This window comes from Nannobrachium achirus (assembly GCF_963921795.1).
Source record: "Nannobrachium achirus genome assembly, chromosome: 8".
In the NCBI taxonomy this organism is placed as follows: Eukaryota; Metazoa; Chordata; class Actinopteri; order Myctophiformes; family Myctophidae; genus Nannobrachium; species Nannobrachium achirus.
Window position 1 is genome coordinate 56442211 of NC_137817.1, and position 16338 is coordinate 56458548.

At 46.2% G+C, this 16338-nt stretch overlaps 1 protein-coding gene across 2 annotated transcripts in view; it reads left to right on the forward strand.

Moving 5' to 3' along the window:
• The window catches only part of aplp2 (amyloid beta (A4) precursor-like protein 2), a 113073-nt gene that overhangs the window by 76036 nt on the left and 20699 nt on the right, over positions 1-16338 (forward strand). For both annotated transcript variants that reach the window (XM_080731375.1, XM_080731376.1), the window contains exons 12-13: positions 11652-11751; positions 13906-14079. In XM_080731375.1, the coding sequence (XP_080587501.1) occupies positions 11652-11751; positions 13906-14079 (274 nt within the window). The remainder of the gene's footprint in view (positions 1-11651; positions 11752-13905; positions 14080-16338) is intronic.

The window sequence follows — 16338 nt, forward strand, 5'->3', positions numbered from 1 at the left end:
CCAGGCTCACCCGCAGCCAGCCAAGCAGTGCGGAAAAGTGTGGAAAAATCATTGGTCACGGTGACATTTATTATGATACAATAACAAATAAAATCCCTTCAAAATACTCCGCGGCTTCACCTCGTGGCATTTTTCAAATGTCAATCAGACCGTTTACAGTAATGGTCTGAAATCTATTCCTTCATTAAGACGTGGATACGCCAAAGCATTAGGAGTAAAACATGTAGAAGGTCTCTCTCTCTCTCTCTCTCTCTCTCTCTCTCTCTCTCTCTCTCTCTCTCTCTCTCTCTCTCTCTCTCTCTCTATGAGGTTATGTATTGAGCTGATCTAATCTATTAGATGCTTTAATAGATTGCATGCTCCACCAGTTGAATACCCAGCCTCCACATGTATCAGACTGGTTGGACAGTGCAGCTACCAGGGGGAATGTTTGTAACTGTTTAACCAGTGTGAATCAGGGCTGTCGGTCAATCATTAGAGCAGCGGTCTTCAACAGGGGGTCCAGGAACCCTAGGGGGTCCTCAGAGTTACTACAGGGGGTCCTCCAAATGTTTGTGTGATAGAAACCTTTTTTTATCCTTTTTTTATATTAACCACTTGATCCCTAATGTCCATATTCAGAGAATTTTAGCCAAAAATAGCCGATCTACAAGCTCACATCGCCTCGCAACGCAAGGTTTGGTGTAGAGGGGAAAAAAGAGCAGACTAAGTACAGAGTGAAAGGTCAAGTTTATTAAGTATTGACGGTTCAAGTGGTTACATATCTGATAACACAAATTGACATGAATCCAAAATACACATGATTGTGCTGTCAAACTATGAAACTATATGGAATCTGGGGGTCCCTGCTCCATCTCTCTCTCAGCTAAGGGGTCCTTGGCCTGAAAACTTTGAAGACCCCTGCACAGGTGCTCAGAGAACATACCCAGGGTAAAAGAAAGGGAGAAAAAAATCGCACCTGTCCGAAGTCAGTGGTACAAACACGACACACATGCGTATCTCCTTGTATCTGTCCGTGGCGTCAGTTACTTTGTGTTTGAGCACGGATGTCCATACATGGAGATCCGTGCTAATTTTTGTGGTTAATTATTTTTGGCCGACACACACACACACACACACACACACAGTGTAACGGAGTGAAATGTAGGAGCAGTTTGCACCACTCAAAAAGACATGACATGCATATCTCCTTGTATGGGCTGTTCTGTCAGTTACTATGTGTAGTAGTAGTATGGATCGCCATACAGACGGAGTGAAATGTATGCACCGCTTAAAAAAAATACCAAATAATACCTGCATTCCACCTCTGTCCCTTTCTTAAGAATACCTACAAGCACACTGCACACTGACGTGCCTTGGCTTCAGGTAGTGTCCCTCTATAATTAACGCTAGACACAGAACATTAACATCAACATTCCCCCGGTGTCCGCCCCAGGTCTAAATGACAGTGCTGCGTCCCCAGGATCAGACCTGTTAGATGAGCTACAACAGCCTCAGTGTTCACACAACTCTGAGCGTGTAGAAATAATTAACCACGGGTCCTTTATGTTAACCCATTTAGAACGGTGACACATTATAGTGTATCTTTATTTTATGCTTTAACTATTGAAAAATAGCAGATATACAAGCTCACAGCGCGGCACCGAGTGCCGTGCTGCGAGCTTGTAGATCTGCTATTTTTGAAAAATCGTGAAAATTTGAATTTTGACCCGATTCTATAAGTGTCTTTTGAATCCTTCTAAGGTTTTTTGAAAAACCCTATGTTTCTATGTCAGCAATCTGGCAAGCCATCGTCAAAGAAAAGGTCCTTTTCACTCAACTGGAGCTCAGTTAGTCTGTTCTTGAGAGACTACTATGTCAGTGGTTCTCAAACCTTTTCATGTGAAGGACCCCCAAAATGATATTTATTTGGCCACGGACCCCCATCTCAAAATATTTAGTTCCAGGGACCACCCAGAAGCAAAATTTGAGTTACAAACGTTCGCTTTGAAAACACATAATATTCAAAGATTTGCACACATTTTCACGACTTTTTCAAAAATAGCAGATCTACAAGCTCGCAGCGCTGTGAGCTTGTATATCTGCTATTTTTCACTGGTTAAATCGCCTAAATGGGTTAATAAACCCAAGTCCCAAGACTCTGTTTTGCGTCTGTGATGAAGGCAGAGGATCGGCACTCGGCCCTGGCTGTGATTAGTTGTACGGTTGTACTTGACATTACCGCTGACCGTTTTCCCAAAGCAATAATTGCGTTTGGTCTGATTTCCATCTCGGCGCGATGTGGAAATCAATTTGCGGAAGACTTGACAGTTTCTTGAGATTATAGGTTATAGAGTACAACACAATGGATGTCATCGTGGCATTATTTTCCGTGTCAAAGCTGCATTCTCGTAGCGTTCTAATACCTTTGCCGGTCGATCTGAAAAGTCTAGACAAAATGAGTCCCTGAAAGAAAAGACGATAAAGCATTATTGCATTTTTGTCTGATTTTCATCTCAGCACGATGTGAAAATCAATTTGCAGAGACGGTTTCTTGAGAAGAAAAATTAGACCCTGAAAGAATTTCAGATTTCGGAGAATCAAACAGCCTGACTTCTTGCTTTTTGCTTCTTTTTTTCCTCTTTGAGTAATCTAACTCAGTATTGGCATAGACAATGCGGCAACACACCACCCCGTACAACTCGCTGCTTTCCACAGGCTCCGAAAATTCTATTATTTCACACTGTTGTTCTCCTTGTTGGAGCCGGGGAGCGAGATAATGATGTGTAACTCAGCACCCTGCCACGCTGTTCTGTGTAGTAGGAGGTCAGGAGAAGGAGCCTGACGGCTTTGCTTGTCGAGAACCCCGGGTAGACGCGAGCACTCAGGTTTGACAGGAGGTGAAAGAGCTTCTCATTCACCATACAGCCCTGCATAACGTCTTGTGTTGCAATGCTGGACTTCGAGCTCTGTGAACAGGCATGAGGGGATTTGGCTGGATGCTATTTCGCTAAGCACATAGGTGTGTGTGTGTGTGTGTGTGTGTGTGTGTGTGTGTGTGTGTGTGTGTGTGTGTGTGTGTGTGTGTGTGTGTGTGTGTGTGTGTGTGTGTGTGTGTGTGTGTGTGTGTGTGTGTGTGTGTGTGTGTGTGTGTGTGTGTGTGTGTGTGCGCTGCGAGCTGCGAGGTAGATCTGCTATTTTTGAAAAGTCGTGAAAATGTGTGTAAATCTTTGAATATATATATTTTTTAAGCGAACATTTGCAACTAAAATTTTGCTTATTGGGGGGGGGGGTCCCTGGAACTAAATATTTTGAGATGGGGGTCCGTGGGCCAAATACATATCATTTTGGGGGGTCCTTGACATGAAAAAGTTTGAGCACCACTGACATAGAAATGTTCACGATTTTTCAAAAATAGCAGATATACAAGCTCGCAGCGCGGCACTCGGTGCCGCACTGCGAGCTTGTATATCTGCTATTTTTGCAATAGTTAAAGCACAAAATGTGAGTGAATCCTTGCACCCAGGGCACCGAATTAGGTGCGACACCCCTGTGTGTGTGTGCGTGCGTGCGTGTGTGTGTGGGCCCCCGGGCTACCATTTACAGCCACCGCCATTACACATAACCGAGCTGTTAAAGCAAGGAAGAGTCTCGTTTAGGAGAAGTGTGGCAGCCGGGAGGCAGCGAGCATCACGGAAAGCTGACGTGCGTCGTTTTTCTCTCTCGCGTAGCGTAGTCTAGTGCGTGCGTGCGTGTGCGTGCACTCTGTTCCATCATCGCCGGTTCCCCAGCGAGCTGCCTGCGAATCAGGCACCGAGCCACTGTTTATGAAGCCCCTCCCCCCTCTGCGGATGACATATGTAACGTGACTTTAAAAAATGCATCGGTAGAGATTCCATTGTCAGGGGCGTCACAAAGGGGGGGGGGGGGGGGGGTTAGTGGGACTGAGTTTCTAGGGCCCAAGGTGGAGGGGCCTTAATTATTTAGCTATTGGAAAAATAGCAGACATACAAGCTCACAGCGCGGCACTCTTGCGAGCTTGTAGATCTGCTATTTTTGAAAAGTCGTGAAAATTTGTGCAAATCTTTGAATATATGTATTTTTTTTTTAAGCGAAAATTTGTAACACAAATTTTGCTTCTGGGGGTGTCCCTGGAAACTAAATATTTTGAGATGGGGGACATAGGTTTTTCCAAAAACATTAGAAGGATCTGAAATAGTCAAAGATTTTCACGATTTTTCAAAAAATAGCAGATCTACAAGCTCGCAGTGCGCCGCAAGCTTGTATATCTGCTATTTTTCAATAGTTAAAGCACAAAATACTGCGTAATAATGCGTTCCCCAGGTATAAATGGGTTAAACCCCCTCCTCCCCCTATGAAGAACATTCACGGGGGGCCCCCAGTGAATCCGTGTACCCAGGGCCCAGAATTTGGTGCGACAGCCCTGCCCTATTGTTATTCGTGGTTGTGGTTGTGGTGGTGGGGGTCACTGTGTTTGTGAGATGTAGGACTAATGAGATTTCGGAATTATGGACATTTGTGTGTCATTTTGCGTCCTCATGGCGTGGGGTTTAACCCATTTAGAACGGGTACACATTATTGTGTATCATTATTTTATGCTTTAACTATTGAAAATAGCAGATCTACAAGCTCACAGCTTGTAGATCTGCGAGCTTGTAGATCTGCTATTTTTGAAAAATCATGAAAATTAGAATTTTGACCCGATTCTATAAGTGTCTTTTGAATCCTTTTAAGATTTTTTGAAAAACATGTTTCTGTGTCAGCAATCTGGCCAGCCATCGTCAAAGAAAAGGTCCTTTTCACTCAACTGGAGCTTAGTTGGTCTGTTCTTGAGAGACTACTATGTCAGTGGTTCTCAAACCTTTTCATGTGAAGGACCCCCAAAATGATATTTATTTGGCCACGGACCCCCATCTTAAAATATCTAGTTCCAGGGACCCCCCAGAAGCAACATTTGAGTTACAATCGTTCGCTTTGAAGATACATGTATTCAAAGATTTGCACACATTTTCACGACTTTTTCAAAAATAGCAGATCTACAAGCTCGCAGCGCGGCACTCGGTGCCGCGCTGTGAGCTTGTGTATCTGCTATTTTTCAATAGTTAAAGCATTCAATAATTCTAGGCCTAAATTTAAACAGGAGGCTGGTTTGTGTGTGTGATCACGGCTGCTGCTTTTTCACAAAGCCCTCGAACACCCCTTCCCTTCCCTTCCCTTCCCCAGTCCCCGCCCCATGTGTGCCTTTAGCCTAGCGGCTAGCCTATAGGTATACAGCTGTTGCTGGAGGCAGGAGAAATCCCTCTTCTTTGCCAACACCGTGATGTGTCATTTTCCTAATGAGATTGTTTGTCAAACATCGACAGGAAGGTGCGGCGGGGGAATGTGGGGAGGGGGGGGGGGTGCTGGTGGGCAGTAAGACACAGGGGCGTCACAAAGGGGCCCAAAGTGACTGAGTCACTAGGGCCCAAAGTGGAGGGGCCTTAATTATTTTATACTTTAACTATTGAAAAATAGCAGATATACAAGCTTCCTGGAACTAAATATTTTGAGATGGGGGGTCCGTGGCCAAATACATATCATTTTGGGGGTCCTTCACATGAAAATGTTTGAGCACCACTGACATAGGCAAACATAGGTTTTAAAAAAAAATTTGAAATATTCAGACTCCGCACAAATTGTCACGATTTTTCAAAAATAGCAGATCTACAAGCTCGCAGCGCGGCACTCGGTGCCGCGCTGTGAGCTTGTATATCTGCTATTTTTCAATAGTTAAAGCACAAAATGTGAGTGAATCCTTGCACCCAGGGCCCAGAATTTGGTGTGACACCCCTGGTCAGACACACTGTTCCTTCAGTGGGAGAGAGAGAGAGAGGCACATCACTGCCATCTGTTGCCAGCTCTGGGGCACTGCACCCACGTTTTGTGTGCCGATAACATCCTGAGATTTGCAGGCATTTAGCTGGCGCATTCCTGCCGTGTAAGTGCTTGTTTGCTTCCTCGTGCCAACGTTGCGAGGGAACCAATAATGAGCGAGCTGCGGTGCAAGATCAGACCCACGGGATTCCGACGGTGTCTCGCTCTCCACTGTCGTCCTTAGAGGAATAGATGGATAAGAGCAGGGGTGTCACAAGGTGGGGGTGGGGGTGGGGGTGGGGGTGGGGGGGGGAGGAGTGGGACTGAGTTACTAGGGCCCAAGGTGGAGGGGCCTGGAATTATGTTATACTTATGAAAAATAGCAGATATACAAGCTCCCAGCGCGGCACCGAGTGCCGCGCTGCGAGCTCGTAGATCTGCTATTTTTGAAAAGTCGTGAAAATGTGTGCAAATCTTTGAATACATGTATTTTTTTAAGTGAGCATTTGTAACTCAAATTTTGCTTCTGGGCGGTCCCTGGAACTAAATGTTTTGAGATGGGGGTCCGTGGCCAAATACATATCATTTTGAGGGTCCTTCACCTTGAAAAAGTTTGAGCACCACCGACATAGAAACATATATATATATATATATTTTTTTCATAAAACCTTAAAAGGATTTGAAATATTCAAAGACTTGCACAAATGTTCACGATTTTTCAAAAATAGCAGATCTACAAGCTCGCATTGAGCTTGTAGATCTGCTATTTTTCAATAGTTAAAGTACCCAGGGTCCAGAATTTGGTGCGACACCCCTGGATAAGAGGCGGTATATTTGCATAGGACAATCAGTATATTAGAATAGGACAGTCAGGAAACTAAAGACTGATAACACTCAGGGTGTGTTCCTGTGCCTACGTGGTTGGCACACAGTGCTATCGAGGGTCTTTTTGTTGTCCCACGCTTAACCACATGAACCCTAGCGTACCTATCCTGAGGCTTACATTCTGCAAAAAACATCAGATCTACACGCTCATTATGCATCGCAATGCGTCTCGTAGATCGGCTGTTTTCCTGCGAAGGTATTTGGTGTAGATTGTGCCTAGACCCTTGGGGGAGACTCCGATTAAGAGTTTTAAAGCTGTACTGTGGAAGCTGCTCAACTAGTGGTCAGTAGCGGTACGGCCGGAGTCTCCGCAGACCACCGCGGCCGCCGCGAGCACCTCCTTCTCACCGATACGCATCCGTAGAGCCGTCTCCCGTCATTTTTAGACCAGGATTGAGGGAGTAGCAGGCAAGATTCCTTCACCAATGTAAACACAGTTGCTGAGGGAAGCTACTTCCTTTAGAGACAGCAAGACTCGCTGTGATTGGCCGGTGGTGTATGATCCGTGCTGTGATTGGCCGGTAGTGTATCATGTGGGAGATGACATCATTTTGCCGGGAAATACAGCCCCTGTCACAGCTATGTAGAAAACATATAAAGAAAAGGCTTTTGGGGCTGAAATTAACGGAGTGGGGGTTCTAAAACTTTAGCGATTTAATAGTTAGGACAATTTTAAGACATGTTTTATAAAAAAAGTTACATAGTATAACTTTAAGTAGTTAAGAGAAAAGAGTCAGATCTTGGCCTGGGCCACAGGGTAGTGTTCCAGGCAGCTAGGCTGGTAATCCAGCCCTTGCAGCGTCGCAGGTTCAAGTCCCGATCCTGACGACCTTTGCTGTGTGCCGCCACCCCCCCATCTCTCTCCCGTTTTCTGTCAGCCTACTGTACACCTATTCAGATTCAGATTCAGATTCAGATACCTTTATTTACCATTGTGTAGAACACATAGGAATTTGTTTTGGCAACAACAAGTGTGCATTCATTCAGTCCTCTTTTTTCACAAATAACATGCGAACAACAACACAAAACACCGTGCAAGAAATAAATAAATATATGATATGAGGTAAAGTGCCGTAGTGTTCAGTCCAATAGTGCAACATAGTCACATTATAGTTCTTTTCCTGGTATCCCTAGGGGGCAGGGGAAAAAGGGAAACCAGCGTCCGTGAGCAGCCTGGCGGCTGAGGGGAAAAAACTGCGTTTGTATCGCTCTGTCTTGGCCCCCAGGTGCCGCATCCTTCTCCCAGAGGGGAGCAGGGTGAGGAGGCTGTGGCCAGGGTGGGAGGGGTCAGCCATGATCTTTCTTGCCCTCCTCAGTGCCCTGGAGTCGTGCAGGGACTTGAGGGAGGGCAGGGGACGGCCAATCACCCTTTCTGCAGAGCGTATCACCCGCTGCAGCTTGATGAGATCTCTTGCGCATGCAGCGGGGAACCAGGTGATGATGGAGTGGGTGAGGATGGATTCTATGATGGCCGTGTAAAACAGGGTCATCATGGCCCTCGACAGTCTGTATTTCCGCAGCTGGCGAAGGAAGTACATCCTCTGCTGGGCCTTTCTCAGGAGGGTATCAATGTTAAGTTCCCACTTCAGATCCCTGGAGATGATCATCCCCAGGAACTTGCAGGACTCAACAGCGTTCACCTGGATGTCTTCCAGCATGATGGGAGGGGGCGGGGCTGGGTCCCTCCTGAAGTCAACCACCATCTCCACTGTCTTCAGAGCATTTAGCTCCAGGTTGTTGTTGTTACACCAAATCCGCAGCCGCTCAATCTCCCTCCTGTAGGCTGACTCGTCCTCGTTAGAGATGAGGCCTACCAAGGTGGTGTCGTCCGCAAACTTGAGGAGCTTGACCGACGGGTGGAGAGAAACACAGCTGTTGGTGTAAAGGGAGAACAGTAGAGGGGACAGGACACAGCCCTGCGGGGAACCGGTGCTGGTGGACCTAGAGCTGGAAATGTTCTTCCCCAGCTTCACCCGCTGAGACCTGTTGGTCAGAAAGTCCGTAATCCACCTGCGAGTGGAGGCAGGTACTTGCAGCAGGGACAGCTGTTGCTCCAGGATAGCTGGTAGGATGGTGTTGAAGGCCGAGCTGAAGTCGACAAACAGGATCCTGGCATAGCTGCCGGCAGTGTCCAGATGATTCAAGGTGTAGTGCAGAGCCATGTTCACGGCATCCTCCGTGGATCTATTCGCTCTGTATGCAAACTGCAGCGGGTCCAGCACAGGATCAGTGATCCGCTTCAGATGGGCCAGGACAAGGCGCTCCATGACCTTCATGACCACAGAGGTCAGGGCGACGGGTCTATAGTCATTAAGGCCTGTGACCTTGGCCTTCTTGGGGACAGGAATGATGGTCGAGGCCTTGAAGCATGCTGGGACCTGACCCAGCTCCAGCGAGGTGTTGAAGATGTGGGTGAACACCGGGGCGAGCTGGTCAGCGCAGTGCTTCAGGACGGAGGGGGAGACAGAATCCGGGCCGGACGCCTTCCGGGGGTTCTGGCTCCTGAGCAGCAGCTTAACCTCTCTCTCTGTGACAGTGAGAGGGGGTGGGGTGGGGGGGGAGGAGGGTGGTTGTGGCCGGGGGGGATGGAGGGGGAGGGCAGGGGGGAAACTCTCCCTCTCAAAGCGACAGTAAAACTCATTGAGCTCGTTGGCGAGGGGGAGGTTGTCAGACGCCTGTGGGGACCTGGACTTGTAGTTGGTGATGGTTTTAAGTCCTTTCCAGACAGAGGAGGAGTTCCCCTCAGAGAGCTGCTGCCGCAGTTTCTCCGAGAAGCGGTGTTTCGCCTCCCTCACCGCTTTGGCAAACTCATACTTGGCTCGCCTGAACAAGGCCACGTCGCCGCTACGCCTGGCCACCTCCTTCTCCGACCGCAGCCTCCTGAGATGGGCTGAAAACCAGGGCTTGTCATTGTTGAAGATCTTCCTGTAGCGGAGGGGGACACACACCTCCTCGCCGAGGCTGATGAATGATGTCACAGTGTCCGTGTATTCATCCAGGTTGTTTCCAGCCTCTGGCCCCGCCCACTCAACAAAGTTCTGGTCACAGCCCGCATTCTCCAGCCAGGCACAGAGTCGCTCACTTGCCTCACTGGACCACACTCTGAAACTCCGCACTACAGGTTTTGATATTTTTAATCTCTGCCTGTAGCGGGGGATCAGATGGATGAGATGGTGATCACCCTTGCCCAGAGCAGCACGTTGGACAGAATGGTATGCCTGCCGGATGGTACAGTAGCAGTGATCAAGAATGTTCTCACCCCTAGTAGCACATGTCACTTGCTGTCTGTATTTAGGGAGAGCCCGACTCAGATGAGCCTGGTTGAAGTCCCCAAGCACTACAGCAAAACTGTCCGGGTATTTACGTTCCGCCCCCGTCAGCTGTTCTGCTAGTGTATCCACTGCTGCGGTGACGTCAGCCTCCGGAGGAATGTAAACACACACGAGGAGGAACGCGTTAAACTCACGGGGAGAATAGAATGGGCGACAGAGGATGAAAAGCATTTCAATTGCAGGCGAACAGTGTTGTTGTAACACTGTCACATCAGAACACCAGCGGTTGTTCACAAAGAACATTAATCCTCCTCCACTCAACTTCCCAGCCGCCTCGAAGTCTCTGTCACAGCGAAACGCGGAGAAGCCATCTAACTGTACAGCCCCGTCTGGGACTGTCGCCGTCAGTTTTGTCTCCACGAACGCGAAAACAGCCGTGGATTTGAAGTCATTCTCCCGCGAAACAAGCAACCGGAGTTCATCCATTTTATTGGGTAAAGAGTTCACATTGCAGAGGAATATACCTGGCAGCGGTGGACGCGAACTTCGCCGCCGTAGGCGAACCAGACAACCTCCTCGCTTCCCCCGTTGTCTACGGGTCCAACGTACAGCGCTGGCAAAGAACGCTGTCCCCCTCAGCAGAATATCCAATACATCCGTGGAACGGGTGAGTAGTGTTGGTAATAAGTCCAGTGGGGTGGAACACCCAATGTTCAGCAGCTCTTCTCTTGTGTAAGAAGGCTCACACGACACGTACAACACGAAAAACAAACAAAATGCTACACACGCCGTTACCATAGCAGCCCTGGACGGCGCCATCTTGGATGCCTACAGGTTGGGTCGAGGTGCCTGTACAGCACCTATCAATAAAGGCGGAAAAAGCCCCCCCCCCCCCAAAAAAAAATAAAATAAAAAGAGAAAAGAGTCGGAGGAATTGTTATAGAAGTCATAGTCAGAGGAATAATTTTACCTGTTTTACCTATTGACCTGTTTTTGAGTTTTGTTTGAGTTGAGGAGCAACACATCCAGACAATACATTTGTATGAATGGATATAGTATATGTACAGTGTAATAAACCATTCCAAAAAGGGTTAGGGTCATCCACACTACTCTAGAGGTGAAGATATTGATGGAACATAAAGACTATTAGAAGTACCGGTAATGTCATATGAAATATTGTCTGGATGGAAGGTTCATTTTTGCTGTAGCCCCCCAAGGTGGAGGGGCCCTAGCAACTTTAGCTATTGAAAAATAGCAGATATACAAGCTCACAGCGCGGCACCGAGTGCCGCGCTGCGAGCTTGTAGATCTGCTATTTTTGAAAAGTCGTGAAAATGTGCGCACATCTTTGAACATATGTATTCTTTTTAAGTGAACATTTGTAACTCGAATTTTGCTTCTGGGGGGTCCCTGGAACTAAATATTTTGAGATGGGGGGGGGGGGGGGGGGGGGGTCCTTCACATGAAAACGTTTGAGCATCACTGACATGGAAACATAGGTTTCTTGGTACACATTTTCACGATTTTTCAAAAATAGCAGATCTACATGCTCGCAGCCTCCACCCCGAAGCATCCGTGTTGTTATTTCAAACACGGCACAGGATTGAGCATGTTGCTGTGTGTGTCCTGCGGGTGCTACAGGTGATGACCCACCTGCGTGTGATCGAGGAGAGGATGAACCAGAGCATGTCCCTGCTCTACAAGGTGCCCTACGTCGCCGAGGAGATCCAGGACGAGATCGGTGAGTAACACAGCACCTCACAAACCTCCCCGGTAGGCCTGTCATTTATAGGTCCTAGAATTATTGAATGCTTTAACCAGTGAAAAATAGCAGATATACAAGCTTGCAGCGCGCGCTGCAAGCTTGTAGATCTGTTATTTTTGAAAAAGTCGTAAAAACGTGTGCAAATCTCTCACCTCATATTTATAGCATATTTTAGTGATTATGTTGCGAGGAAAACATTGAGATGATAGCCATTTTGTCTAGAACTGACTGATAATAACGTTTTATTTCATGTTCAAGTCCAAACAAATCCCAAAAATATAAAATTATCTCGCGGCACCCCTGGACTGCCGTCACGGCACCCCAGGGTGCCCCGTCACCCACTTTGAAAACCCCTGTACTAGAGGCTGAGGAGAGGAACAACATGAAACATGGTAATGGAATTCATCTACAGTAGGTTTGCGGGACAGATACAGTCCATCGCCCTCCTCCATGTAATGCCTAATTTATAGGTTTATAGGAGGCTCCTCCGGGCAGAGGCTGACAGGAAGGCAAAGGCCCAAAGTCGTCGACGCAAACACAGGATGAAGGAACGACAGCTTTTCTTCTGCGGTCTGTAAACAGACGGGCGCACTGAGCCATCTTGTAATCAGAGAGTCCAAGTGTTCTGTCTTTGTGCTGTGTGCGTGTGTGCACGTGTGTGTGTGTGTGTGTGTGTGTGATCCTGGCAGGATAATGGAGCTTCCTGCTTTGATCTTACCCGCCAGCTCTCCTCGGCACACAATTAGGCCCGACTTGCGACTAGCGTTGCGTGTGGTGTTGTTGTGCGTATAACCAAAGCATAAATCAGGCTTTAAAACCCAACGTTCGATTCCCCGGCCGGCAGTTGGACTGTGCATTCATCTGGAATATAGCACATGGGGGAGGTGCAACGGACCAACAAAATATGTCGTTTCTCAGGGTTTTGTTGTTGTTTTTTGTTATTTTTCGTTGGGCACGGCACGGCGTGGCGACTGACAGAACTGGGTCATGGTGGTTCTTCAATGCCACTTCCCACTGGGAGATGTGCAGACTAGCTCTGGGTTACACAAATACTAATTGGGAGTTTTGCAGAAAAGGGGATGGAGGTTTTTTTTTTGGCAGCTACTCGTTTGCAGTAGAACGGTGTGGTAATTGGTGTTGGGCTTCGTCTTAGTCACTCATTACAGCCCCGTCCTCCTAGAGTATGTGTCGTTCTGCTAAATCCACGTACAAATCGTGCAATTTCACATTCACGCACTTCATTTTCTTTAACCAAATGATTTCAATTGGCAACTTTGTTATGGCTTAAATTAAAAAAATAAAGAAAAGTTCAAATTCTGTTTATTTCTACTTGGGGAGGCATCAGTATAAAATGACTGACCAATACCATCCCTAAATATTATCCCTACTGTCCCCCTCTGAAGATATGCTGCTACAGTAACTACTGTTCCCCTTAGAGCAGTTGTACTATGGATCGGGACCCCCAGGGGGTCCCCAAATTATTTTGGGGGGTCCTCAGATGATTAACTTAATGTGAAACATTGTTTTCTCACTCTACGGTAACAACAAACCAACACAAGGTCTAGTGTATGGAGGGTATCTGCACATTTCTAAAGTGACAATTTGAGAACGTTTTAATACCTCTAAAATGACAATTTGACCAAATATTGGGGGACAAATATTAGAGGCAGAAATTGTGAAAATAGCAGATCTACATGCTCATGTTGTGAGCATGTAGATCTGCTATTTTCACAATCGAACCTTGTTATACAAAATGATGCCTCAACCCTTATTGCTCATAAGGGTTGGGGGGGGGGGGGGGGGGGTGTCCCAGTTAAAATATGATTATTTTAGGGGTCGCGGCCTGAAAAGGTTGAGAACCACTGCCTTAGAAGATAAAATGGTACATTTTATCCAAGGCGCTTTACATAGATTGTGTATTACATTCACCCATTCACGCACACATTCATACACCGATGGAGGAGGAAACCATGCAAGGCACCAGCCTGCTCACCGGGAGCAACTAGGGGTTCAGAGTCTTGCTCAAGGACTATTCGACATTAACTCAGGGGGAGCCAGGATTCGAACTGGGAACCCTTCGGGAACCCTTCGTGCTCTAATAACACATTAACCACTGTCCCCCCTCTGCAGATGAGCTGCTGCAGGAGCAGAAAGCAGACATGGACCAGTTCCTGTCGTCCATCTCAGAGTCCCAGCCAGACGTCACCGTGTCGTCAGAGGACAGCATGGAGCTCCCCGCCTCCCAGGGGAAACCCTACCGGCCCTTCCAGGTCAACTCCCTGGGCTCCCATCCAGAACCAGAGGGTGAGAGGATACCAGCAATATCTATAATACTAATAGTAAGGGGAACATAAGAAAATCTGCAAAGTAAATTGTTACCAAGAAATGTCTTCACCAATGTGTTTCTAAAGGTGTGTAATAATATGTACTAAAAGGTTGAAATTCAACTCCCGGGGGAAACCTCATAAATAAAAAATATTTGTGTTTGTGTCCCATTAACTTTACTATACAGGAAAAAAATACAAAAAATAAATATGCTTTACGTAGCATGTGAGGGGTCAAACTAGGGGTTTTTCATGATGCTGAATCCATTGCAAGCATTTGTTTTGCACGAAAAACATTCCGTGGGCTACAAATGGCCCCAACAAAACGGTGAAAAGTGATGATTCATCACTAAACCATCGTTTTGTGGGTCCGTTTTTACACACCTTTAGAAACACATTGGTGAAGAAATTTCTTGGTAACGATTTACTTCGCAGATTGGTCAAATATCTTATAAAATCCCCTTACTATAAAACAAAAGAAGAATTACTGGTAAAGCATTGTAAATGTAAATATGAGACTGAGCAAACGACACAAATGAAGAACCGGTTGAGGTCATTTATACAGATGCAAAGAAATAATGCGTCGCTACGCATCCGGTCGGGAGTGGAAACCACTTTACGTCATGTTGTAGTCCTCAAAGGACTACAATTTGGCCGGAAAGATCAAACCAAAATAATTCCCCTGTGCTTAAGGACATACTTTTAGGGTCTACCTAATAAACTCCTTGATGCGGAGTAGTTTTGCTTTTGGAAATTTCGTTTGGTATACCGGTATGCTTCTTTTAGTCCAACTCGTAGCGACTGGCAAGTTTACACTAGGCTACTTGAGCATTTTAATAGGGATTGGGGAAACAAGCGGGGGGAACCAAAACAAAGAGACTCCGCTTCTTCTGCTTGTGGTTTCCGCCTAGACCGGATCAAACGGCCCGTGGTAAACGATCAACAGGCTTTCCCCCGAGAAAGCCTGGTGATGCGAGGTTACATCTGAAGTATGAGCTCTGAAGGAACAGCACAAGCAGGAGAAGCATTGGCCTCCCTGTAGCTCTATAGATTGGAAACCTACTGCATTAGATGTATTAATAATGTAATATAGAACAAATATGTTTCCAGCTGTCAATGTCTTATACTGCTGATCCCATTCTTCTAAACCTATCAAACAATTACTATAGCATGCAGGCAGGAAGTGAGTCCACAATGGGTTCCTCCAACACATTTCAAAATGCTTTTATTTCCCCCCCGTCAGGTTTTCGATTCATGCCAAAAATCAGGTCTGCTGTTAAAATGAATTAGCCTAAGCCTTTTCTCTCCTACGGCATAAATTATACCTGTTAAAGGAGTAGTTCACCCCCAAAATGACTTTTTTTCTATTGATTACTCATGCCATGGAGACTTGAGTTCAATAATATTTTTTTGTATTTGTCGCATTCCCAAGACAAAAAATGTATTAAAGTAAATTTACCCCCATTGATTCCGGATGGGGACCCAAATGTGCCCAAATACATTTGGGTCCCCATCCGGAATCAATGGGGGTAGATTTATTGTAATCAAATTATCGTCTTAGGAATGCGACCAATACAAAAAAATATTATTGAACTCAAGTCTCCATGGCATGAGTAATCAATAGAAAAAAAGTCATTTTGGGGGTGAACTACTCCTTTAATGTCTCAACTGTGGATTTTAAGCTGTTTTATTTGAATCACTGATATTTAATTGTGTATGTTTTGGTTTGTGGAGATTATCTTGATGAACAAAATATGTTCATATCCTAAGCCTTTGTTTGTTACACAGTTTACATTCTTAATTTGTCCAAAACCCAATGCAAATAATTCTATTGGAGAAAACTGTGGGAGACTCATGCTTAAATGTATAATCCCCCGTATGTATGACGAGTGCCTGAAATAATTTCCGAAAACGGTGGAGCATAGCGTATCTACAATGCAACCCACGGTGAGCTTGTAGATCAGCCATTTTTCGGCTGATCTACGAGGCTTTAGGTGTTGGCCTCCGAAATGATGTTGTCTCTTTGCCACAGACGCTTCCAAGTTAGGTCACATTTCTGTGAAATTCTGATTACAGTAGGAGAGAGAAAATGGCCTCCGTGAGCATAATAATGGCTCTGAGCTCATTGGCGCGTGTTGGGTTTGATCAGATGTGACAACAGCCCATACACACACGCAAAAACACATGCTACCACTGTACTGCGGAAATATTACTGATTAACCCATTTAGGCCTAGAAGT